The sequence below is a fragment of the Pseudophryne corroboree genome, chromosome 3 (genome assembly GCF_028390025.1).
Source record: "Pseudophryne corroboree isolate aPseCor3 chromosome 3, aPseCor3.hap2, whole genome shotgun sequence".
Taxonomy (NCBI): Eukaryota; Metazoa; Chordata; class Amphibia; order Anura; family Myobatrachidae; genus Pseudophryne; species Pseudophryne corroboree.
The window spans coordinates 406,620,031-406,647,762 of record NC_086446.1 but is presented as its reverse complement, the minus strand read 5'-3'; the positions used below and the strand labels follow the sequence as shown (position 1 = coordinate 406,647,762).

General features: G+C 46.0%; 1 protein-coding gene across 3 annotated transcripts in view; it reads right to left on the bottom strand.

Moving 5' to 3' along the window:
* Window positions 1-27,732, bottom strand: part of LOC135055754 (arf-GAP with SH3 domain, ANK repeat and PH domain-containing protein 2-like) — a 317,938-nt gene that overhangs the window by 257,690 nt on the left and 32,516 nt on the right. The window contains exon 1 of one of the 3 annotated variants that reach the window (XM_063960174.1): window positions 19,811-19,891. The exons of the other annotated variants lie outside the window; for them this stretch is intronic. Within the exon in view, the coding sequence (XP_063816244.1) occupies window positions 19,811-19,813 (3 nt within the window). The 5' untranslated portion in view covers window positions 19,814-19,891. Of the gene's footprint in view, window positions 1-19,810; window positions 19,892-27,732 lie in introns of those variants that run through there. 3 annotated transcript variants of the gene reach the window in all.

Sequence of the window (27,732 nt, the reverse complement as noted above, 5' to 3'; positions counted from 1 at the left end):
GCCATTTTCTGGGCGGCAACATGACGTCATGCACGGCTGCTGTGACGGGAAACATGGAGGTGGCGTGACTGCCTTTGCAGCCAGACTGTGGAGGCAGGAGGCTTCCCTTATTTAGCGATGCGATCGCAATTTAATTGCATCGCTGGCCTCCATTAGCATGCTGGGTGGCTCCCAGCATGCAACTGAAGCTGATTAGGGTCCTAAGCCTTGAAGAGAGATAAAGGGGCGGGCATAAAGAACCAGCCAACCAGCTCCTATAATTTTTCAAACACTGCATGTAACATGACAATTAAGAGCTGATTGGCTGGTACTTTATCTCTCTCCAAGGCTTATTTTATTTTATTATTTATTACCAGTTATTTATATAGCGCACACATATTCCGCAGCACTTTACAGAGAATATTTGCCCATTCACATCAGTCCCTGCCCCAGTGGATCTTACAATCTATATTCCCTACCACATGTACACACAGACACATTCACGCTAGGGTTAATTTTGTTGGAAGCCAATTAACCTGCCAGTATATTTTTGGGATTATGGGAGGAAACCCACGCAAGTACAGGGAGAATATACAAACTCTGCACAGTTAGGGCCAAGGTGGGAATCAAACCCATTACACCATCCGTACTGCCCTGAAGGCTTATACATAGACCCCACAGTCTCATCTTCCACCCTGTAGCAACATTTACTATTACCGTATAGCAATAAAACCATCACCAACCTAACAGCAATATGTTCACCCCTGGGCAACACATTCTCCTGCATATTTCTTGCATTAGTTATCACATTCATTTTCAGATGGGTGAAAACTAGACTTCAAATGATCAGTTTTTGTGGAGTAGTAACCATTTTACTACATACAAAATAATTAGTTTAGGCTGCCTTCCATCTTATAGTGTAGCGATTGGGACACTCAGTTCATAAACTCTACTGGGCCAGGTTTCAGCAGTGATAATGACTTAATGATGGGTGATTAATGCTGGGAACAGACTGGCCAATATATTATTTGTTATATCGACAAACAATATATCGCAAATGGGTCACCGGTTGTGTACACCTAATGGGTCACCGGTTGTGTACACCTAATATGTCTGAACAATGTTTATTGATCTCAAATTGTAGGTATTTCTTCTGAATATTCTTCTCAGTTTTGCCGTTTTCACTTCTGTGCATGTGATATTTTCAATTGCTTCTAAAAACACGATTTTCTGCTGAAGTTCAACCAAAAGGTGCAAATATAAGTATTATATAAGGCACAGCTTACAACAGCATTGAGCACTCCCATAAAAACGGCCTTCCTAAATATCAGTGATTTAGTGTATCTTTCCTAGCGCATTTAAATGATCCTTTCTACAGAATGAAACCTTGTGTTTCCAATTGTGTGCAAAACAAGCAGCACTTTTACACGCAACCCACACTCAGCAAGGCCCTCCCTAATAGACCAAACGGGTGGTACTTGATATACAGTACCAGCTGTCGGGATACCACACCCAGACCAAATTTGTCCAACTGTCAAGTGCAAACATTTCCACCGTCTTTATGTACTACAAATCTCTGTGGATTTCTGTGACATCTGATGAGCGCTCTCAAAAGTATGCACACAATACAGTTACAAAAAACAAAAACAGAAAGCATCTGTGGATCTGCAAAGATGCAAATTATCCTTATGGTAGAGTCAAATTTGACTAATTTTAAAACTTGGTTATTATTAAACCTTTCTATTAATTTTCAAAAGTTGAAAATGTACTACAGCTTTTATATCCATCATGAACCATAAGCTTACAATTACAGCGGACACTACGCTCATTTTCTTTTATATTAACTTTTATCTAAATGGACTATTAGGAAATCTGAAACTTGGTACACATGTATACTATATAAAAGCAAATGTTTGATTGGATAGAATGCAGTTACTGCATTAAGGTCTGCCGCATAGATGGCAAGATTTAAAAATTACATACAGGGAAAGCTCTAAATTCTGACACAATGGGTGGAATTCAATTGTTTGAAAAGTCGGTTCGGTGTCTGGTTAGATGGGAAAAAATAGACTCCCAACTGACTTTTCAAACAATTCAATACCCCCCAATATGTCCCTTATGACAGGGCTTGTGGCCTTGCCACAGGAGGAGGTGTCATCAGGTCTTCCTTGGTTAGGTCTATTACTTCTAAAGCAGGCGGTCATCCACAACACTCCTTCCATCATTTAAAGCCAATCTTTAACTGTCATGGGCACCAGGGACACCTCATTATTGCAGGGACATAATTAGTGTGCCAATATCCTGCAAGTTGGAACAAATGCGCCGACCACAAGTCAGGCCCCTCAACTCAGGACAGTTAGATGGTGCAAGGAATTTTGCTGCTGAGTTGACATACCTAAGCGGGTCACATGATCGATGAATTTGGAGGACTACAGGTTTCATCATAACAGGTTTACAAATCCAATTATTAATGCATTTTTGGGGAAATGTAAATGTATATTTGTGATGACATTAAAGGCGTAAGGCAGAATAAATGTTATAAATGACATGCAAAAACTTTCCAGGGCATATGCGTTACACAGTCATTTGCACTGAATTGAATTGTTCCTTAACTATTCTGATATTTATTGCTTATCAATACAATACCTGTCATTGTGAACCGATATTACTATTACCATAGTCAGTGCTGCTCTTGCCAGAAATTCAGCTGACGTCACACCCGGCATTTGAGGGTAGCCATTATAACGAAAATAGCACCGCACAGAGATTAACATTCTTTCTGGAAGTGCGAATGCTGCGAACCTACAAGCAGGTACACCGTTGTAGGGACATATTTGCTGGGTGGTACATGGAAGAGTTTAGGCCTGAATCAGAGGAGGATGCTATGTGGACGCAGCGCCGATGTTGGCAGAGTTAAGAGATTACTTTCTACCCCCCCACAAACAAACACACACACACACACACACACACACACACACACACACACACACACACACACACACACAGTGCTACTGCTTGTAACAGACATTGAGGGGCAAAGCTATGGGCACTCCTGGGCTGTGGCCTGAAGAGAATGTTAAAATATCTGACACATAGGCATTTTATGAGAGTGTCGTAGGCATGTCAGTGAAACAGAGCTGCGTTCTCAGGTGCACAGGTGCTTCTACAGAGGCCATAATCAGACAAAGACAATATACCTGCCACAGGCTGGTACAAGTGCTGACACTGGAAGCATTGCTGTGCCAATAGTGGTCAGTCTAGACCCACCGTCGGTGCTTCTGCTCTTTCTGGCAATCACTACTGCGCATTTTCATAAGTTTGCACACGCAATACCACCAACCGGCGCTAGTGCAGACACAGCAACGTCCGGCTTTGAATAAGGACCTTTATTTATTTATTTTTAAATACTGGTTCACAGACTTGTGTAATGCTTTTTTGTGGGATATTGTATACTGCATTTGTGGGGTGCACACATTTTGTTGTTTTATGCTGGATAAAGTATCTCAGGCATAATATAAACCACAGCTCTAGCAAAATGGATTTTACACCGCTTCATCTGAACATATCAAATAAATAAATATATCATCTCAGTCACAGTAACGCAAAAGAAAAGAATTTTACTTTGCAACAGAGGCAATGTACTCTACAAATGTACTTCACTGGCCAATACTTCCTCACGTTAAATGCAGAAGTTTTGAAACAAGGAAACATATTGTATACATAAGTCTATATCTAGCAACAGAAAAACAAAAATAGGCTTTGGAAGCTTAAATGGAACTACACACTGGTTGTTACTAGATGAGACTGGGAATTGCTGGCTACTCAATGTTTTGCCTAGATAGGAGAACACAGAGCGGGATGTACTAAGCATTGCATCTGAGGGGCTGTACATCCCGCCTCTTATCGGGTACATACTGGCATTAATAACACTTGTTGATGTGTGATGTGGCAGCCGCTAAGGGTGCTTGGAAAAATCCAATTGGATCGCTTATAGAGGGATTTACAGAAAGAAGCCCATCTAAAGATGGCAGCACCTATTACCGGCCAGGTCCAAGCTCCAGAATGTATCGCCTTCCTACGCTTGGTACATATGGGAAATGCGGGTAAATTCCGAAGAACAGACGTTTTCTGATTTTTGGCCGCATTTTACATCCAGTATTAATACGATCGTTTCCTGCCAGAGCTTTAGAAAAGTTTACAAGGGTGCTACCTACTTTGCCACAAAATCTGTGAATGCAGGTGTACAGTGGTGCGACTCTCGGAAGCAACAAAAGCAGTTGCCTGTGGGCACCAGGTGTCAGTATGGGCTGCACAGAAAACTGAAGCTTTGTAGTTTGGCCCATACACTGCCTGTAACATTAGTGACAGTGCGTTTTGTGCATTCCTGTCCTCCAGCAGTAGCGCTGGTAAGAGAAACAGGGGTCGCCTGGTCGCTGTATCAATGTTCTGCCACTGCATACAGCCCATCTCTTGCATTTGCCTGTGCCAACATGCAGATACATTACATACCCACCCAAACAATATAACAGTACACTACAAGAGTTTGATTTAAAAAAAAATAAAAAAAATAAAACAATCACTGTCTCAATTTAATGTTGAAAGTTGGCATATTATTAAGAAAAAATACAAATATTACTCTTCTCACTTTCAAATTATGATGTCCCACTGGAAATTTGGTAATTCTTCTTTGCAAATAGTTGGTGTTAAGGGCCCCACACACTGGCAGATAACATGCATGATATGAAAGTTCTCATTCATATTGTGCAGTGTGTAGGCACCAACGATTAACGATGCGCGGCCCTGCGCTCGTTAATCGTTGGTGCCCCGTCGCTTATACATGCAGGCCAATATGGACGAGATTGTCCATATTAGCATGCAGTGCTATGGAGCCGGGTGACGGGGGGAGTGAAGAAACTTCACTCCCCCCGTCACCTCCCCCCGCCGCCGGGTCGCCCATTGGCTGTATCCACCGTCGGGCAGCTCGGCGGCGGATCTGCCAGTGTGTAGGGCCCATTACTATTGCCATTGCAGAAGATGAAGAGGTCAAACCCACGACTAAACATCCACTAGAGAACTAAATACCAAATCTAATCAAAAAGGAGATTTATTGTAGACTTACCATAGTTAAATCTCTTTCTCTGACGTCCTAGTGGATGCTGGGAACTCCGTAAGGACCATGGGGAATAGCGGGCTCCGCAGGAGACTGGGCACAACTAAGAAAGAATTAGGACTACCTGGTGTGCACTGGCTCCTCCCTCTATGCCCCTCCTCCAGACCTCAGTTAGAATTTTGTGCCCGGCCGAGCTGGATGCACACTAGGGGCTCTCCTGAGCTCCTAGAAAAGAAAGTATATTTTAGTTTTTTTATTTTCAGTGAGATCTGCTGGCAACAGACTCACTGCTACGTGGGACTTAGGGGAGAGAAGCGAACCTACCTGCTTGCAGCTAGCTTGGGCTTCTAGGCTACTGGACACCATTAGCTCCAGAGGGATCGAACACAGGCCCAGCCTCGGTCGTCCGGTCCCGGAGCCGCGCCGCCGTCCCCCTTGCAGAGCCAGAAGCAAGAAGATGGTCCTGGAAATCGGCGGCAGAAGACTTCGGTCTTCATCAAGGTAGCGCACAGCTCTGCAGCTGTGCGCCATTGCTCCCCAGGCACACCACACACTCCGGTCACTGATGGGTGCAGGGAGCTGGGGGGGGGGGGGGCACCCTGGGCTGCAATGAGAGTACCTTGCTGGCAAAAAACACACATAATATAGTCATTAAGACTATATATGTGTAAAATCCCCTGCCAAAACTTCCATAAAAAAGCGGGAGAAGTCCGCCGAAAAAGGGGCGGGGCTATCTCTCTCAGCACACTGGCGCCATTTCCTCTCACAGCTCCGCTGGAAGGACGTTCCCCAGGCTCTCCCCTGCAGTTTCCAGACTCCATAGGGTAAAAAAGAGAGGGGGGGGGGGGGGGGGGGGCACTAAATTTAGGCGCAGATAATATATATATAGCTGCTATAGGGAAAAATCACTTGTGTAGTGTGCATCCCTGCATTATATAGCGCTCTGGTGTGTGCTGGCATACTCCCTCTCTGTCTCCCCAAAGGTCCTTGTGGGGTCCTGTCCTCAGTCAGAGCATTCCCTGTGTGTGTGCGGTGTGTCGGTACGGCTGTGTCGACATGTTTGATGAGGAGGCTTATGTGGAGGCGGAGCAGGTGCCTATAAATGTGATGTCACCCCCTGCGGGGTCGACACCTGAGTGGATGGATATGTGGAAGGAATTACATGACAGTGTCAACACCTTACATAAAAGGTTTGACGACATGACAGATGTGGGACAGCCGGCTTCTCAGTCCGTGCCTGCCCAGGCGTCTCAAAAGCCATCAGGGGCTCAAAAACGCCCGCTACCTCAGATGGCAGACACAGATGTCGACACGGATACCGACTCCAGTGTCGACGACGATGAGACTACTGTACATTCCCATAGGGCCATCCGTTACATGATTACGGCAATGAAAGATGTGTTACACATTTCTGACATTTACCCAGGTACCACAAAAAAGGGTATTATGTTTGGGGAGAAAAAACAACCAGTGGTTTTTCCCCCATCAAATGAATTGAATGTAGTGTGTGATGAAGCGTGGGCTTTCCCTGATAAGAAACTGGTGATTTCTAAAAAGTTATTAATGACGTACCCCTTCCCGCCAGAGGACAGGATACGTTGGGAAACATCCCCTAGGGTGGATAAGGCGCTCACACGCTTGTCAAAAAAGGTGGCACTACCGTCTCCGGATACGGCCGCCCTAAAAGAGCCTGCGGATAGAAAGCAGGAGGCTATCCTGAAGTCTGTGTATACACACTCAGGTACTATACTGAGACCGGCTATTGCTTCAGCATGGATGTGCAGTGCTGCAGCTGCGTGGTCAGATTCCCTGTCTGATAACATTGATACCCTCGACAGGGACACTATATTGCTAAACATAGAGCATATTAAAGACGCACTCTTATACATGAGAGATGCACAGAGGGATATCTGCCGGCTGGCATCTAGAATAAATGCAATGTCCATTTCTGCCAGGAGGGTATTGTGGACCCGGCAATGGACAGGTGATGCAGATTCTAAAAGGCACATGGAGGTTTTGCCTTACAAAGGTGAGGAATTGTTTGGGGACGGTCTCTCGGACCTTGTTTCCACAGCAACAGCTGGAAAGTCGACATTTTTACCCCAGGTTCCCTCACGGCCGAAGAAAGCACCGTATTATCAGGTACAGTCCTTTCGGCCCCACAAAGGCAAGCGGGTTAAAGGCGCGTCCTTTCTGCCCAGAGGCAGAGGTAGAGGGAAAAAGCTGCACCATACAGCCAGTTCCCAGGAACAAAAGTCCTCTCCCGCTTCCTCTAAGTCCACCGCATGACGCTGGGGCTCCACAGGCGGAGCCAGGTACGGTGGGGGCCCGTCTCCGGAACTTCAGCAACCAGTGGGCTCGCTCACAGGTGGATCCCTGGATTCTACAAGTGGTATCTCAGGGCTACAAGCTGGAATTCGAGACGTCTCCCCCCTCGCCGTTTCCTCAAATCAGCTTTGCCAACAACTCCCCCAGACAGGGAGGCAGTACTGGAGGCAATTCACAAGCTGTACTCTCAGCAGGTGATAATCAAGGTACCCCTCCTTCAACAAGAACGGGGGTACTATTCCACAATGTTTGTGGTACCGAAACCGGACGGTTCGGTGAGACCCATTCTAAATCTAAAATCCTTGAACACTTATATAAGAAGGTTCAAGTTCAAAATGGAATCGCTCAGGGCGGTTATTGCAAGCCTGGACGAAGGGGATTACATGGTATCACTGGACATCAAGGATGCTTACCTGCATGTCCCCATTTACCCTCCTCACCAGGAGTACCTCAGATTTGTGGTACAGGACTGTCATTACCAATTCCAGACGTTGCCGTTTGGTCTGTCCACGGCACCGAGGGTATTTACCAAGGTAATGGCAGAAATGATGATACTCCTTCGAAAAAAGGGAGTTATAATTATCCCATACTTGGACGATCTCCTTATAAAGGCGAGGTCCAGAGAGCAGTTGTTGGTCGGAGTAGCACTATCTCGGGAAGTGCTACAACAGCACGGCTGGATTCTGAATATTCCAAAGTCGCAGCTGATTCCTACGATGCGTCTACTGTTCCTGGGGATGGTTCTGGACACAGAACAGAAAAAAGTGTTTCTCCCGGAGGAGAAGGCCAAGGAGTTGTCATCTCTAGTCAGAGACCTCCTAAAACCAAAACAGGTGTCGGTGCATCACTGCACGCGAGTCCTGGGAAAGATGGTGGCTTCTTACGAAGCAATTCCATTCGGCAGGTTCCATGCAAGGATCTTTCAGTGGGATCTGTTGGACAAGTGGTCCGGATCGCATCTTCAGATGCATCGGCTGATAACCTTGTCCCCGAGGGCCAGGGTGTCTCTACTGTGGTGGTTGCAGAGTGCTCATCTTCTAGAGGGCCGCAGATTCGGCATACAGGACTGGGTCCTGGTGACCACGGATGCCAGCCTTCGAGGCTGGGGGGCAGTCACACAGGGAAGAAACTTCCAAGGACTATGGTCGAGTCAGGAGACTTCCCTACATATAAATATTCTGGAACTAAGGGCCATTTACAATGCCCTAAGTCAGGCAAGACCCCTGCTTCAACACCAGCCGGTGCTGATTCAGTCAGACAACATCACGGCGGTCGCCCATGTAAACCGACAGGGCGGCACAAGAAGCAGGATGGCGATGGCAGAAGCCACAAGGATTCTCCGATGGGCGGAAAATCACGTGTTAGCACTGTCAGCAGTGTTCATTCCGGGAGTGGACAACTGGGAAGCAGACTTCCACAGCAGACACGACCTCCACCCGGGAGAGTGGGGACTTCATCCAGAAGTCTTCAAAATGCTGGTAAACCGTTGGGAAAGACCACAGGTGGACATGATGGCGTCCCGCTTAAACAAAAAGTTGAAAAGATATTGCGCCAGATCAAGGGACCCTCAGGCGATAGCTGTGGACGCTCTAGTGACACCGTGGGTGTACCAGTCGGTTTATGTGTTCCCTCCTCTACCTCTCATACCCAAGGTACTGAGAATAATAAGAAGAAGAGGAGTAAGAACTATACTCGTGGTTCCGGATTGGCCAAGAAGAGCCTGGTACCCGGAACTTCAAGAGATGTTATCAGAGGACCCATGGCCTCTGCCGCTCAGACAGGACCTGCTGCTACAGGGGCCCTGTCTGTTCCAAGACTTACCGTGACTGCGTTTGACGGCATGGCGGTTGAACACCGGATCCTAAAAGAAAAAGGCATTCCGGAGGAAGTCATTCCTACACTGATTAAAGCTAGGAGAGAGGTGACCGCAAACCATTATCACCGCATATGGCGGAAATATGTTGCGTGGTGTGAGGCCAGTTAGGCCCCAACGGAGGAATTTCAACTGGGTCGATATTTCTGCACTTCCTACAGTCAGGAGTGACTATGGGCCTAAAATTGGGCTCCATTAAGGTCCAGATTTCGGCTCTGTCCATTTTCTTCCAAAAAGAACTGGCTTCACTGCCTGAAGTTCAGACTTTTGTTAAAGGAGTGCTGCATATTCAGCCCCCTTTTGTGCCTCCAGTGGCACCGTGGGATCTCAACGTGGTGTTGGATTTCCTAAAGTCGCATTGGTTTGAGCCACTTAAAACCGTGGAGCTAAAATACCTCACGTGGAAAGTGGTCATGCTGTTGGCCTTGGCGTCGGCCAGGCGTGTATCAGAATTGGCGGCTTTGTCATGCAAAAGCCCTTATCTGATTTTTCATATGGATAGGGCGGAATTGAGGACTCGTTCCCAATTCCTTCCTAAGGTGGTATCAGCTTTTCATGTGAACCAACCTATTGTGGTGCCTGCGGCTACTCGGGACTTGGAGGATTCCAAGTTACTGGACGTAGTCAGGGCCCTGAAAATGTATGTTTCCAGGACGGCTGGAGTCAGTAAACTGACTCGCTATTTATCCTGTATGCACCCAACAAGCTGGGTGCGCCTGCTGCTAAGCAGACTATTGCTCGCTGGATCTGTAGCACGATTCAACTTGCACATTCTGCGGCTGGACTGCCGCATCCTAAATCTGTAAAAGCCCATTCCACGAGGAAAGTGGGCTCTTCTTGGGCGGCTGCCCGAGGGGTCTCGGCTTTACAACTTTGCCGAGCTGCTACTTGGTCGGGTTCAAACACATTTGCAAAATTCTACAAGTTTGATACCCTGGCTGAGGAGGACCTTGAGTTTGCTCATTCGGTGCTGCAGAGTCATCCGCACTCTCTCCCTGTACGGTGTGATTGGTGTGGCTGGTATGAGTCTTACCCGGGATTTCAAATCCTTTCCTTATTGTGTCAGCTCTTCCGGGCACAGTTTCCTAACTGAGGTCTGGAGGAGGGGCATAGAGGGAGGAGCCAGTGCACACCAGGTAGTCCTAATTCTTTCTTAGTTGTGCCCAGTCTCCTGCGGAGCACGCTATTCCCCATGGTCCTTACGGAGTTCCCAGCATCCACTACGGACTACGAGAAATAGAATTACCGGTGAGTAAATTCTTATTTTCTGCGAGGTACACTTGATTCCACAGGGAATAACATTGAGGTGTAGAGTTGGATCTTGACCCGAGGCACCAACAGGCTAAAGCTTTGACTGTTCCCAGGATGCACTGCACCGCCTCCTCTATAACCCCGTCTCCAGGCACTGGAGCTCAGTTTCATTAACCAGTCCAATGCAGTAGCAGGTAAAAGAGCCGGGAGATGTTAGTTACATAGAACCACATTCTCACGACACGAGAAGGGACTAGTGGCTAATGCAATACAAACCCAAAGAAGCTAAGTGCTTCAGGGTGGGCGCCCTGTGGAATCTAGTGCATCTCGCAGAAAGATTTAACAACGGTAAGTCTACCATAAATCTCCTTTTCTGCAGTGGGGTACACTGGTATTCCACAGGGAATAACATTGGGGATGTCCTAAAGCAGTTCCTCATGGGAGAGGACGCACTGTAGCGGGTACAAAAACCCGGCGTCCAAAGGAAGCATCCTGGGAGGCGGAGGTATCAAAGGCATAGAACCTGATGAACATGTTCACTGAGGACCACGTAGCCACCTTGCACAATTGTTCAGCGGACGCGCCACAGCGGGCTGCCCAAGAAGGTCCAACAGACCGAGCATGATGGGCTTTGATAGCAGCAGGAGCTGGGAGACCAGCCTGCGCATAGGCTTGTGCAATCACCATTCTAATCCATCTGACCAAGGTCTGCTTATTCGCAGGCCAGCCGCGTTATTTTATTTTGCCAAGTACGTGGATTACAAACTCTGAAAAGGACCGACCTACCCCAGATTGTTGTGAGTATAATTTTATTTACAGGTACCCCGTGGATTCTACGTGGACAAGGGGACCGAGCCTCGTGTCAACATAGGTAAGTATGTGTGTATGTCGGTGTGCATGTATGTAATAAAGTTGTACTGTCACGGTGTGTGTGTACTGTTTTTATTTGGGTCTTTTTTTGTAGTAGAACTACAGGTACCAGCGGGCCCGTTTTCCCCCGCATGCTGGTACTTGTAGTTCTCCAAGTACCAGCTTGCGGGGAGGCTTGCTGGGACTTGTAGTTCTGCTACAAAAAAAACAATATTCTTTTTTTTTGACACTTGGCTATCAGCCTCCCATACGCCGCCTTTGGATGGGGGGGGGGGGGGGTGACAGCATCGGACCCTTGGGTGGCTGGAGGGGGGGGGGACCCCTTGATTTAAGGGGTCCCCACTCCTCCAGGGTACCCCGGCCAGGGTTGACTAGTTGGGGATTTAATGCCACGGCGGCAGGGACCGGTATAAAAGTGTCCCCCGGCTGTGGCATTATCTTTCTAGCTAGTGGAGCCCGGTGCTGGTTTTAAAATTACGGCGGACCCCTACATCTTTTGTCCCCCGTATTTTTGGCACCAGGACCGGACGCAGAGCCCGGTGCTGGTTGTTAAAATACGGGGGAACCCCTGTCATTTTCCCCCCCGTATATTTACAACCAGGACCGGCTCAAAGAGCCAGAGGCTGGTTATGCTTAGGAGGGGGGACCCCAAGCATTTTTTTCAGGTTTTTTTCTTTAACACTTTTGTGCTGTCCATGAAGTTGAATACAGGACGCACACTATCGTCAATTGGTCCGTTTTTCGACAGCGGGACTGTCGAATCCATTTTTTATGGAATATGTCGAATTTGGGTCCCGACGGTCAAATGGTGTCGAATCCAAAAACGGTTGAATTCCAGACGGATTTCGACCGCAATTGCATATACCCCTTAGCCTCCTAATACCGCAGATCCGGAACGCCCTCCCCGGCCAGGCGATGTTAGCATACAGCTTTCATGGCTGTTTTTTTGTTATTGTAACTGTCACAATAAAACTTTATTGTTCGTGGACAAAAGGTGTATTTGCCTTACAGCAGTGACTGAACTCTGCCCTAATCAAACACCATTACCTCTCAATGGTGTAATAGGACTGCCAGGCTTTCCATGCGCTGCCAAACCCGCTACCCGCTCCCCACTCGCCACAGTACTGCCCGCGCATACCGTTCTCTGAGGCTCAGCTTCCTGACATACCCGGCGGCGAGTGCCCAGCCTAATCGCGCATGCGCCTCCAGCAGTGCAGCTTGGCGAAGGGCTAAAGGGCGCATGCGCAGAATGCCAGAAGCAGCGATACCAGCCTAGCCGATGTGGAAGAAACGCTATTGCGGGACAGGTGAGATAACGCCATCCCACATCGGCAGGCACACATATAATACATTGTGGGGGAGGGTCTGGCCGTATTACCCTCCGCCACAATGTATTATATGTGTGCCTGCCAATGTAATTTTCCCAGAGATTTGGACATGAGCAGTAGAGATAGAACCAAGAACATGGTGAGGGTGCCATGTTCCCAGAGACCTGCGCAGACCTAGTGGACCCACTGCACACGGGGCCTCCTTCCCTCTTAAGTGCCCTGGGCCTGATCCCTACGGGATAACACAGCTCTCCAGGAACTGTCATCTGAACAAGTTTTGGGAACCGAAAGGAGGTGTTTTCATGTACACAGTAGATATAAATGGTTCATGTAGAAACCTCAGACACATTTTTTGCCAATATGCTCCAACAGCTAATGAAAACATATAAACACAATGGCAATGTTTTTTTTTGTTTTTTTGTTTTTTTTTGGGGGGGGGGGGGGTAACAACACATTTTTAGTATCCTCCGAAAGTATCACTGAGGGATCTCTTTATTCCTGACAGCAGCTGCAACCCACGTAGGTTTCTAATGCTGCCATATTTACCAATTTCCTGAATGCAAAGCATTTTGGAGACTGACCTCGCTGTAGCATATGGGCTACACACTGCAGATTCAGCCAGTGGAGAGTACCCCCGCAAGTGCAGTACCCCGCTTCCACACTCAGCACATCAAAGGGACAGGCTGCTTAACCACTTGTCTAGCGCTGTTGCATATGATGCAACCGGAGCCAGGAGTATGTTACCTGGCCAGGTCGCATCACATGCAACGGCTGCCCCGATGTGTGGCGCCACTAGTAGATGAGGAGATCTGTTCTGGCTCCACCGGATCACCCGGAGTGATTGGAAAACACCCCCTAGATATTTAAAATAAATGAATATGTTACTAAAAATACTTTTAAACTTTAATAAGTAGTAACAAAAAAAAAAAAATAAGAATTTACTCACCGGTAATTCTATTTCTCGTAGTCCGTAGTGGATGCTGGGAACTCCGTAAGGACCATGGGGAATAGCGGGCTCCGAAGGAGGCTGGGCACTCTAGAAAGATCTTAGACTACCTGGTGTGCACTGGCCCCTCCCACTATGACCCTCCTCCAAGCCTCAGTTAGGTACCGTGCCCGGACGAGCGTACACAATAAGGAAGGATTTTGAATCCCGGGTAAGACTCATACCAGCCACACCAATCACACCGTACAACTCGTGATATGAAACACAGTTAACAGTATGAAACAATAGAGCCTCTCAACAGATGGCTCAACAATAACCCGATTTAGTTAACAATAACTATGTACAAGTATTGCAGATAAACCGCACTTGGGATGGGCGCCCAGCATCCACTACGGACTACGAGAAATAGAATTACCGGTGAGTAAATTCTTATTTTCTCTAACGTCCTAGTGGATGCTGGGAACTCCGTAAGGACCATGGGGATTATACCAAAGCTCCCAAACAGGCGGGAGAGTGCGGATGACTCTGCAGCACCGAATGAGAGAACTCCAGGTCCTCCTCAGCCAGGGTATCAAATTTGTAGAATTTTGCAAACGTGTTTGCCCCTGACCAAGTAGCTGCTCGGCAAAGTTGTAAAGCCGAGACCCCTCGGGCAGCCGCCCAAGATGAGCCCACCTTCCTTGTGGAATGGGCATTGACAGATTTTGGCTGTGGCAGGCCTGCCACAGTATGTGCAAGCTGAATTGTACTACAAATCCAACGAGCAATAGTCTGCTTAGAAGCAGGAGCACCCAGCTTGTTAGGTGCATATAGGATAAACAGCGAGTCAGATTTTCTGACTCTAGCCGTTCTGGAAACATATATTTTCAGTGCCCTGACAACGTCTAGCAACTTGGAGTCCTCCAAGTCCCTAGTAGCCGCAGGCACCATAATAGGCTGGTTCAGGTGAAACGCTGACACCACCTTTGGGAGAAAATGGGGACGAGTCCTCAATTCTGCCCTATCCATATGGAAAATCAAATAAGGGCTTTTACAAGACAAAGCCGCCAACTTTGATACTCGCCTGGCAGAAGCCAAGGCCAATAACATAACCACCTTCCACGTGAGATATTTCAGATCCACGGTTTTTAGTGGCTCAAACCAATGTGATTTTAAGAAACTCAACACCACGTTGAGATCCCAAGGTGCCACAGGAGGCACAAACGGGGGCTGACTCTGCAGCACTCCTTTTATAAATGTCTGAACTTCAGGTACTGAAGCTAGTTCTTTTTGAAAGAAAATCGACAGAGCCGAGATCTGTACCTTAATGGAACCCAATTTAAGGCCCATAGTCACTCCTGCTTGCAGGAAATGCAGAAATCGACCTAGTTGAAATTCCTCTGTTGGGGCCCTTTCGGCCTCACACCATGCAACATATTTTCGCCATATGCGGTGATAATGAGTTGCTGTAACCTCTTTCCTGGCTTTAGTAAGCGTAGGAATGACTTCCTCCGGAATGCCCTTTTCCTTCAGGATCCGGCGTTCAACCGCCATGCCGACAAACGCAGCAGCGGTAAGTCTTGGAACAGACAGGGCCCCTGCTGCCGCAGGTCCTGTCTGAGTGGCAGAGGCCATGGGTCCTCTGATATAAATTCTTGAAGTTCTGGGTACCAAGCTCTTCTTGGCCATCCACGAGTATCGTTCTTACTCCTCGCCTTCTTATTATTCTCAGTACCTTTGGTATGAGAGGCAGAGGGGAGAACACATAAACCGACTGGTACACCCACGGTGTTACCAGAGCGTCCATAGCTATCGCCTGAGGGTCCCTTGACCCGGTGCAATATCTTTTATAGCTTTTTGTTGAGGCGGGACGCCATCATGTCCACCTGTGGCCTTTCCCAATGGTGTACAATCCTATTGGAAGACTTCTGGAGGAAGTCCCCATTCTCCCGGGTGGAGGTCGTGTCTGTTGAGAAGATCTGCTTCCCAGTTGTCCACTCCGGGAATGAACACTGCTGACAGTGCTAACACATGATTTTCCGCCTATCGGAGAATCCTTGTGGCTTCTGCCATCGCCATCCTGCTTCTTGTGCCGCCCTGTTGGTTTACATGGGCGACTGCCGTGATGTTGTCTGATTGGATCAGTACCGGCTGGTTTTGAAGCAGAGGCCTTGCCGGCCTCAGGGCATTGTAAATGGCCCTCAGGTCCAGAATATTTATGTGTAGGGAAATAACCTGACTTGACCAAAGTCCCTGGAAATTTCTTCCCTGTGTGACTGCCTCCCAGCCTCAAAGGCTGGAATCCATGGTCACTAGGACCTAGTCCTGTATGCCGAACCTGCGGCCCTCTTGAAGATGGGCACTCTGCAGCCACCACAGTAGAGATACCCTGGTCCTTGGAGACAGGGTTATCAGCCTATGCATCGGAAGATGCGATCCGGACCACTTGTCCAACAGGTCCCTCTGAAAAGTTCTTGTATGGAACCTGCCTAATGGGATTGCTTCGTAGGAAGCTACCATTTTTCCCAGGACTCGCGTGCAATGATGCACCGCTACCTATTTTGGCTTCAGGAGGTCTCTGACTAGAGATGACAACTCCTTGGCTTTCTCTTCCGGGAGAAACACTATTTCTGGTTTATGTCCAGAACCATCCCCAGGAACAGTAGACGTGTCATAGGAACCAGCTGTGACTTTGGACTGTTTAGAATCCAACCATGCTGTTGTAGCACTTTCCAAAATAGTGCTACCCCGACTACCAACTGCTCCTTGGACCTCGCCCTTATAACGAGATTGTCCAAGTACGGGATAATTACAACTCCCTTTTCTCGAAGGAGTATCAACATTTCGGCCATTACCTTGATAAAACACCCTCGGTGCCATGTACAGTTCAAACGGCAGTGTCTGGACTTGGTAATGGTAATCCTGTACCACAAATCTGAGGTACTCCTGGCGAGGATGGTAAATGGGGACATGCAGGTAAGCATCCTTGATGTCCCAGGATACCATGTAATCCCCCTCGTCCAGGCTTGCAATAACCGCCCTGAGCGATTCCATCTTGAACTTGAATTTTTTCATGTATGTGTTCAAGGATTTTAAATATAAAATGGGTCACACCGAACCATGCGGTTTCGGTACCCCAACCCGTGTGGAATAGTAACCCCGTCCTTGTTGAAGTAGGGGCACCTTGAGTATTACCTGCTGGGAATACCGCTTATTAATTGCCTCTAGCACAGCCTCCCTGCCTGAGGGAGTTGTCAGCAAGGCATATTTTAGGAAATGGCTGGAGGGAGACATCTCGAATTCCAGATTGTACCCCTGAAATACTACTTGAAAGAAACAGGGATCCACCTGTGAGCGAGCCCACTAATTGCTGAAATTTTTGAGACGGCCCCCCACCGTACCTGGCTACACCTGTGGAGCACCCGCGTCATGGTGTGGCCTCACAGGAGGCGGGGTAAGAATCTTGATTCTGGGAACAGGCTGACTGGTGCAGCTTTTTCCCTCTACCCTTGTCTCTGTACAGAAAGGAAGCGCCATTTGACCCGCTTACTTTTCTGAAGCCGAAAGGACTGTACCTTTGTCTGTGAGGAAACCTGAGGTAAAATTATTTCTTCCCAGCAGTTGCTGTGGATACGAGGTCCCAGAGACCATCCCCAAATAATTCCTCACCCTTATAAGGCTCTCTATGCGCTTTTTAAGTCAGCATCACCTGTCCAGTGACAGGTCTCTAATACCCTCCTGACAGAATGGACATTACATTTATTTTGGATGCCAGCCGGCAAAATATCCCTCTGTGCATCCCCCATATATAAGACGACGTCTTTAATATGTTTTTATGTTTGCCAACTAGTATCCCTGTTTGACAGGGTCACCGACCACGCTGCAGCAGCACTATCTGCAGGTCTCAGTCTAGTACCTGAGTGTGTAAATACAGACTTCAGGATAGCCTCCTGTTTTTTTATCAACAGGTACCTATTAAAGTGGCCGTATCCTAAGACGGCAGTGCCACCTTTTTTGACAAACGTGTGAGCGCCTTATCCACCCTAGGGGATATCTCCCAGCGTAACTTATCCACCTGGCGGGAAAGGGTACGCCATCAGTAACTTTTTATAAATTACCAGTTTCTTAACGGGGGAACCCACGCTTTCACACACTTCATTTATTCATCTGATGGGGGAACAAAACACTGCCTGTTTTTTCTCCCCAAACCTAAAACCCATTTTTAGAGGTGCTTGGGTTAAAGTCAGAAATGTATAACACATTTTTTATTGCCGGGATCACGTCACGGATGTTCCTAGTGGATTGTGTATATGTCTCCACCTTGTCGACACTGGAGTCAGACTCCGTGTCGACATCTGTGTCTGCCATCTGAGAGAGCGGGCGTTTTTGAGCCCCTGATGGCCTTTGAGACGCCTGGGCAGGCGCGGGCTGCGAAGCCGGCTGTCCCACAGCTGTTACGTCATCCACCCTTTTATGTAAGGAGTTGACACTGTCGGTTAATACCTTTCACCTATCCATCCACTCTGGTGTCGGCCCCACAGGGGGCGACATCACATATATCGGCCTCTGTTCTGTCACCATATAAGCCTCCTCATTCAACATGTCGACACAGCCGTACCGACACACCACAGACACAGGGAATGCTCTAAACGAGGACAGGACCCACAAAAGCCCTTTGGGGGGACAGAGTGAGAGTATGCCAGCACACACCAGAGCGCTATATAATGCAGGGACTAACTGAGTTATGTCCCCTATAGCTGCTGTTTTTATATATAATGTATACTGCGCCTAAATTTAGTGCCCCCTCTCTTTATTAACCCTTTGTAGACTGCAGGGGAGAGCTAGGGAGCTTCCTTCCAGCGGAGCTGTGAGGGAAAATGGCGCCAGTGTGCTGAGGAGATAGGCTCCGCCCCATTTTCGCGGCCTATTCTCCCGTTTTTTATGGAATTCTGGCAGGGGTATTTACCTCATATATAGCCCCTGGGGCCATATATTGAGGTATTTTAGCCAGCCAAGGTGTTTTTATTGCTGCCTCAGGGCGCCCCCCCCCAGCGCCCTGCACCCTCAGTGACCGTAGTGTGAAGTGTGTGAGAGGAGCAATGGCGCACAGCTGCAGTGCTGTGCGCTACCTTGGTGAAGACAGAGTCTTCATGCCGCCGATTTTCCGGACCATCTTCTTGCTTCTGGCTCTGTAAGGGGGACGGCGGCGCGGCTCCGGGACCGAACATCAAGGCTGGGCCTGCGGTCGATCCCTCTGGAGCTAATGGTGTCCAGTAGCCTAAGAAGCCCAATCCGGCTGCAAGCAGGCGAGTTCGCTTCTTCTCCCCTTAGTCCCTCGCTGCAGTGAGCCTGTTGCCAGCAGGTCTCACTGAAAATAACAAATTCTAAGACTATAACTTTCTAAGAGCTCAGGAGAGCCCCTAGTGTGCATCCAACCTCGGCCGGGCACGAAATCTAACTGAGGCTTGGAGGAGGGTCATAGTGGGAGGGGCCAGTGCACACCAGGTAGTCTAAGATCTTTCTAGAGTGCCCAGCCTCCTTCGGAGCCCGCTATTCCCCATGGTCCTTACGGAGTTCCCAGCATCCACTAGGACGTTAGAGAAACAAAAAAAAAACCTTCTGGGTGGTTTTGCAGGGGGGAAAATGTCAGTTAAGTGGTTAAAAGGATACATGGCACCAGTAAAATCGCATCCTGCAATGCGATCTTGGGCACTAACATTGCAAACAGATCACATTGTAAATACGATCTTTGAAATTCAAATATCATGATATTACATAATAAAAATGAAACCTAAGAATACAAAGGGTTTGTGTATCTTGTTCAATATGATTGTACAGTACGCTACCTAAATGGCAGTGCTTTTTCATGTACCATTCCTCACTACTACTTGTAATGACTTGTAAAAAAAAAAAAAAATCTTTAGAACTATCAATACGAAAGAGCAAACAAGTCAGACGCAGCATGAATAGAAAGTGTTTACTCAGAACTATTTCTGCCCATCAGCACAAGCTTGTCTATGTATGGTGCTTAATTACAAAGTGTGAACTAGAACAGTAGGATACTGCAGGGGTCTGTAGTCACAACCTGTCACATTACAGTGTCACTGGATATAAAGTGTAAGCAAAAACAGAAGATCACAACTAACCATTCAGATAACCTAGATCACAGGTTCTCAAACTCGGTCCCCAGGACCCCACACAGTGCATGTTTTGCAGGCCTCCCCACAGAATCACAAGTGAAATAATTAGCTCCACCTATGGACCTTTTAAAATGCATCAGTAATTAATACACCTGTGCACCTGCTGGGTTACCAGCAAAACATGCACTGTTTGGGGTCCTGAGGACAGAGTTTGAGAACCACTGGCCTAGATACTAGTGTAAAATGCCAGAATGTCAGATAAGACAAGACAGTGATCAGAATGGGAGATATCACAGATGCAAACACAGGGCTTTCCTGGCAGCTGTATCACTCATACCTTTTTCCATATGCTACATCTTAATGTGCTTGTCGGGGTGACTGTGACCTTGGGTGTTCAAAAGACTGATGTGGAGAGTTTGTGTGTGGGAATGTGTTGCAGAGCAGCTGGTAATTGGGTGCAGAACATCCTACACCTCTACCAAATCTTACTGAGTGTTATGAGAGTGGATAGGGAGGTGGTATGTGTGGTATTCTCCTGGAAGAAGAGGACCATGGGTGTGCATTTCCCACTGTATTAAATGCACACACCATAGAGATCAAATAAACATAGGCATCTATTTAAGTGCAAATTAGCCCTAAAAAGAAACATAAGCCTAAAACATACTGTTTGATTCAGTAAGTGGATGCCTAAAACACACACACAGCAAAGCTAGCTGGCCATCGTTACTTCGGCTCTATTCATTGTGCAAAATGTGATTATACAAATACACTGCATTCTGCTGAAATCGAAGCACAGACGGAACGGACAACCTCTGTGAAGCAACTGGTTTGATGCAATTTTGGAGATTTCTAGTTTACAGCAAATGCTTAAAAGTTTTATGGTGCAAGGAAGATCCACGGAAAATGAAGCCACCCTTTAAAAAAAAAAAAAAAAAAAGGAGGACTGTGTGTATGTGTACAAAGAGGAAGTTACTAAGGGGTGATATGTAATAGGTCTTGGCAAGAACATAAGCACTGCAAGGACCATCAATATGAGGCAGCTGAGCTGCGGTTGGTACTTTTTGTATTAAAGAAAAAATAAAACAAAACAGTATTTTTACATTATATAGCAAAATAATCTGAGGAGCATTTCCAAAACTAGCATACTAAAGTCACTAACGAGCCTTATCAACTCAATGATACATGCACCACATGGATTACCAACATGCTGAAATTGTGCTTCCTACTTTTCTTTTAAGCCAACCAAACCTTTAATCTCTACTTGCCAAGATGCTATAACAGTTGGCTGTGGGTGGAAAAAAGCACAATCTCAAGCGAACAGAGGCAGATGGAAGTTTTGCTCATGACAACCTGACAAGCATGTTTAGCTATATTTACATGCAAGTCTGTTGTCACAATGTAGGAATTGGTCATTATTATACAGTAAACCCAGGTAGACTTGGGTCAATACTTGCTGAAACAACTATAATAAAGATTACATTTTGGTCACTGTAATAAACCTGAAAGGTGATAGGCGGCCTCCGGTTATTAGGCGATTTGATGAACACTTGCATACTAATATATCATTTCCTTTTGCAAACGTTTATCATTCACTCTGAATCAAGGGCTAAAGGGCAGTCCAAATTCAGTTGACTTTACATACTAATATCAAGATATGCTTTACAGTATAGAGGTAAACTACATGACATAGCATTATATTTATCAAGTGTGTCAGAATGGCATACATATAGAAGGCAGGGCCGGCTCAATGTGGTAAGCAGAGTAAGCATTGCCCAGCGCCATTCCTGCTCCGTTACACTGACCTCATGCTTGTCTGATGTCAGCCAGAGTGCCATTTCCACTGTTGCTGCATGGCACTTCAGCGCCATCCCCATGTGTCCCCAATCAACCACAGGGAATATCCCCTTTCATCAGACACTAGGGTGTTTAATGTGCTGTATGCAGGAGGACCCCCTTCTCTCTAGCCAACAGAGTATTCAGCTGTGCTAGTCTACTGTGCATGTGAAAGTCTCCAGGAAAATGGCACGGTGGCCATTTTCCCAATGATTTCCCTACTGCGCATGCGCAAAATGCTGGGAAATGGACGCTACACTATTTTCCTGGTGATTTTGCAGCACTGCCACTGCAGGACTCAGGAGAGGTAAGTACCCATGGGCCAGTGTGCACCGCACACACTGCACGGATTATAGATACTCCAGTGACTATCCTGTAGATATTAAATTAACACAGACTAAAAATCATACAGCTCCAAGAGGCATCTTTCAACATTCACAACAATGTTTGTGAAAGTTCTCTTAGGATTACAGGTGTTCAGGCTTGTTAGTTTTATTTTTGAACATTGTCTGTTTGTTACTATGTTAAAATCACATACAAAAAAAACATAAACAAATATATATACACTTCAAGTTTCTTTCATTCCTGAAATAAAGTTAAGTTTAAAGAACTATCAATGGGGATATTCAATTAGCCGCGGTAATTTACCGCACATTAGATCTTACACCAAATACTGTAAAAGAAACAGTACTGAAATATACCATATACACACACACACACACACACACGAGTATATGAATCATCTATATCAGAAAAGTAAAACACTAGACCAAAAAGTATTTTGAAACATACTCCATAAGTACCCACTTTATAAATCAGTACATGTACTTGGGATACAAAAGTGAATCTGTAGACACATGAGAAACTATCATGCATCTAAAACATAAATTATTGCCCTATTATAATCATGAAAGTGTATTTTTTTGAAAAATAAAAAACAACAACAACAAAATAATGTCTGGTATGGTTCCAATTTGTTCTTATGTTGTACTGTTTTTTTTCTCCAGACACAAAAAATCCTCTAAGTTTAAAACAATACACTTTTTATGCCTATTGATAGATATATTCATTCAGAAACAAAAATGTCCTCAGAATTCATAAACAAATAGTTTGCTTCATACCTAGAAAGTTAGCTTTTTCACAAACTGAATTTGATTTTAATGCTTGGGACGGAATTCAATTGTTTCTCCCCATGGCCGGCACTAGATGGCGCCCAACAAAGCAATTCAAGGGGTTTTATCGCACCAGATCTCTCATTTAAAGTGACAGGAGATCAGGGTGGCAATATTCAATTGTCTTTTTTTTAATCACGCTGATCGCGCACAGACAGGTCAAGCTTAGCCGCGTAAAATGGCTAAATCTGAGCAAAGTGCTGGGCGTGACACAAAAGTGCTGTTTGGGCGCCAAAACGGGTTGCTTTAACTTTCAGCTCACCAGCATTGGGGGGCTGAGTTGAAATGGGTCTCTCCACACCCAAATGGAGCAACAATTGAATTGCTCCGTTGGGTGCCATCTAGCGCTGTGGCCACAGGAAAAAACTATTGAATTCCGCCCCAAGTGTTGCTCCTTTCGGGCGTGATGAGCCATGGGGACACACATTTCAGCTCGCAGCCACCCCATGCTGGTGAGGTGAAATGTGCAAAAAGTGACCCATTTGGGTGCACAAATGGTACCTTTCGCATCGCACTTTGTTTGGGTTTAGCCATTTTACATGGCTAAACCCAGCTTGTCTGGTTGCAGTGCAATAAAAAAAATACATCGCTGCCCTCAATTTCCCGTCACTTTAGGTGGGAGATGTGGCGCGATAAACAATTGAATTCTGCCCTTTGAAATCCTACTGATTCTTGTAATTGAATCCAGACATTCAATGCAGCAGCCATGTATTTACACAAGTCACATCAAGAAAGTGAAAGAACACCCAAATGTACCATCGCCTGTTTGTGCATCTGTGTCATCACACACTGCTCCATGAGATCCACTCCTCACCATGTGTGTGTTATACTACGGTGTGCCTAACCCTGTTGCTGGATGCACTTTATGTTTTGAAACAATAACAACAGCAGTAATAAAGCATCCAGCACTACTAGCACAGCTGCTGCTACTTATATTAACATAAATAATTTACAATTTAAATAAGATAACATATAATGATACATATAATGCTGTCAAAACTGGCATATATGGCTATTATAATATTAACAACTGCCACTAGGCGGCATACCTTCTAATTTTGGCAGCATGCCTAGGAAGAAGACACAATGCACCAGCGATGCCAAAAGATAGTTTCTATAGGAGATAATGACTTAAAAACAGATGTCCACTGCAGTGGCCTGTACGTATGAAAGGGTTAAAGAGTTTTTTGTAATTTTATATACCTTTAAGTTGCTCTTTAGTTGTCTACAAGCGGAGGCTCATTAAAGCAACCTCACATTTCTGTCAGTGGGTTTACTGAAGGGAAGCCGGATGTGCATAAGGAAGCTTCCACATTCATGTAGGAGCCTTATTTAAAATACTGATAAAATCCTGCCATTCATACACAAATAGTTATTATTCACATTTCTTTCTTCATAAAGCAATGCTAGTGGTTTGTTTAGTTCTCCTTTAATCGTGTTGAAGAAACATGGTATAAAAAAATTAAAAATAACCTTGTCTCATATACAGCCTATGGGAAAGAGAAACCATGCTGGATATACAGCAGTCTATCCTTCATCCTATGGCACAGTTCTCAAAGTGGGCAGGTATATGGAGGCATGCTGTACAATCACTACTCCTACTGCTTTGATATTAATGCTATCAAACTCCATTCACTTACATTTTGAATACCACCATTTCTAAATATGCAATCGGCCACTGCTATGATCTATATCAGTGATTTTCAACCTTTTTCAGTTCGCGGCACACCAAAAATATTAAAAAATTGCCAAGGCACACCATCGGTACCCCACGGAAAAATAAAACACATACAGTGAAATAAAACAAACATATTTGTCCCCAAGGGGAAAAACACAGACACATTGTCCCCAACAGTTATTAAAATAATGCGCAGTACTTGAACACACTGCCACAGTAATTCCATACATTAACCCTCATAGTATTGCCATACACTGTCCCCCATAGTAATTGCACACATTGCCCCCCCCCCATAGTAATGCCACCACACACACCGACCCCCACAGTAATGCCACCAGACACACTGACCCCCATAGTAATGCCACCAAACACACTGACACCCATAGTAATGCCACCACACACACCGACCCTCATAGTAAATGCCACCACACACACCGTTCCCCACAGTAATGCCGCCAGACACACTGACCCCCATAGTAATGCCACCAAACACAATGACAACCACAGTAATGCCACCAGAGACACTGACCCCACGCCACCACACACATAGTAATGGCACTGCACACACTCATAATCATAAAGCACTGGCCCAAACCTTTTTTTCTTTTACCCCTTAGCGGCAGGAGCAGTGAGGAGCAGAGCAGCATGGGCCACGAAACTAGACGCTACCCGGGCTGGATGGTGATGTGTCACGCCACGTCGTAGGGGTCACGGACGGGCCCGCAGGAGCGCTGCCGTCTTCACTATACAGTGACCGCAGCAGAACTGCCTGCGCTGCCCGATAGTGATGCTGTAAGTCAGTATCACTATCGGGCAGCGCGGGCAGCTCTTACGCGGTCATTGTATAGTGAAGACGGCAGCAGACTGGGACTGGTAGCAGGGATCTCTGGCGGCAGCGGCACACTTGACAACCGCTGGCGGCACACCAGTGTGCCGCGGCACAGCGGTTGAAAAACACTGATCTATATAGTGAACAGCACAGAATCATTGCTTAACATGTGCAGACTATGGGGGTAATTCCAAGTTGATCGCAGCAGGATTTTTGTTAGCAATTGGGCAAAACCATGTGCACTGCAGGGGAGGCAGATATAACATGTGCAGAGAGAGTTAGATTTGGGTGTGGTGTGTTCAATCTGCAATCTAAATTGCAGTGTAAAAATAAAGCAGCCAGTATTTACCCTGCACAGAAATAAAATAACCCACCCAAATCTAACTCTTTCTACACATGTTATATCTGCCTCCCCTGCAGTGCACATGGTTTTGCCCAATTGATATAAAAAATCCTGCTGCGATCAACTTAGAATTACCACCTATGTGCAATTCTCAGTATACTGTATGTGAACACTGGAAGTTATTCTTTGGTAAATCAACTAAAGGTCGATTTTCACAGATTTGAAATAGATGTAAAAAAAAAATTTTAAATAATAAAAATTAAAACAAAATCCACGAAAACTATGTTGTGTTACAGGGGTTAAAATACACATTTACCAGCAGATTCATTTTGATAGTCATTTTTAAATGTTAGTAAATGTGAGTTTTAGCCCCTGAAATGCAACATTGATATCGATTGAGTTTCATCAATTATATATCGATAAAATTAACCTTTAGTAAATACAGTATTTCCCTCAGTCTCTTTCAAAATATGTATGTCTGGTGCATGTGAAACTTGGAAGGTGGAGCACCCAGAGTAGATAGCCACGGTGAGATTTTGACTAAATGCCAATTTTGACTATGCAGTTTCCCTTGAACTCCCTGGAGCCCAGAACCACCGATATGGACTATACACACAGTGCAATTTTGACTATGTCCAATTTTGCCTATACTAGAAAGTAGATTGTACACTTTCTAGTCAAATTTGCCTTGCCTGCACAGTCTATTTTCTCTTGCAATACCGACCCCGTGGGAGAGCACATCGGTATCGCAAGCTGTATACACACAGTCCGATATGTGTTAACTTTTCTTGCGATTTTGACTATATAGTCAAAATACTAAGCACACATCGCACCACGGGGCAGACGTATTAAGCCTGGAGATGTGATAAAGCAGTGATAAGTGCAAGGTGATAACGCACCAGCCAATCAGCTCCAATATGTAAACTGACAGTTAGGAGCTGATTGGCTTGTGCATTATCACCTTCCACTTATCACTGCTTTATCACTTCTCCAGGCTTAATACATCTGCCCCTACCTTTAGAACTAACATTATTTTAAACCTATAAATTCCCAAACGTTTGGGAGCTAGCCTTGAGATACCAGCGGCACTCCTCCAGATCAGTTGTATACACCTTTGCACACAACAGGCTGATCATCTGGACAAAATAAACACTTCATCATTACAGTGGAAAACAAATGAGGACACTAGTGGAAAATCCTGTATGTACTAGTGTTGCACAATAGTGTCAGCAGTACTATATTTTGCGGGGTAAGGAGTTGGCCATTTTGGGATGGCTAAGTACTGATGAGAGCTGACCTTTTAGTCCCACCCTCATACAATTATCTCTTCTCGTAACGAAATATTGATCATGCAAGTATCCTGCACCCTCTGTTGAAGCACCTTTACTTGTGAATCTACTTGGTTGAGTCTCTACCAGCTTTGCACATTTGGAAAATGCAATTTTTGTCCAATTCTTCTTTGCACAGGTTCCATTGGATTGTACGAGGCCAGTAAGTGAACAGTAATCTTCACATCATTCCACCATTTCCCAGCGGTGGCTGCTTCCCACCAGGAATAGGCTACGTGTAACTGGGTTTGTTTTTTTAGGATCGCTCTCCAATAGCTGCTGTTAACTAGAGATTGAAGGCTTCACAATGATGTAAGCTTTGTAGGTACTCCCTCCTTTCAGAAGCAGTGTTCCAACAAGCAAATGCTGTAAAATTGGGCTGATAATTAGAAAAAAACAATGCAAAATTAATTGTTATTTTGCATGGGGGGTGGGTGGGAAGGGATATCCAGGCCATTAATAGGCCCTTTAAGCCTGTTTATGGATATCAATGTCGTCTTTGGAATTCCCGCTGAAAAGACATCATGATCTCCATTATTTCTGCTGGCCCTTCTACAAATGGGTAACCAATTAAGGGTGGTACCCAATTACCCATGGTCACTGACCGCTGGTAATTAATTAGTTGGGGCTATCCAATTAGCCGGCACAATAAGTGGCTCATAAGGGATTTTGTTTCGCCTGCCTTAGGCGGGTGTTCTAATTGGATAGCCTGTAAAAAAAAATGAATCGGTGAAACATCAGGGCC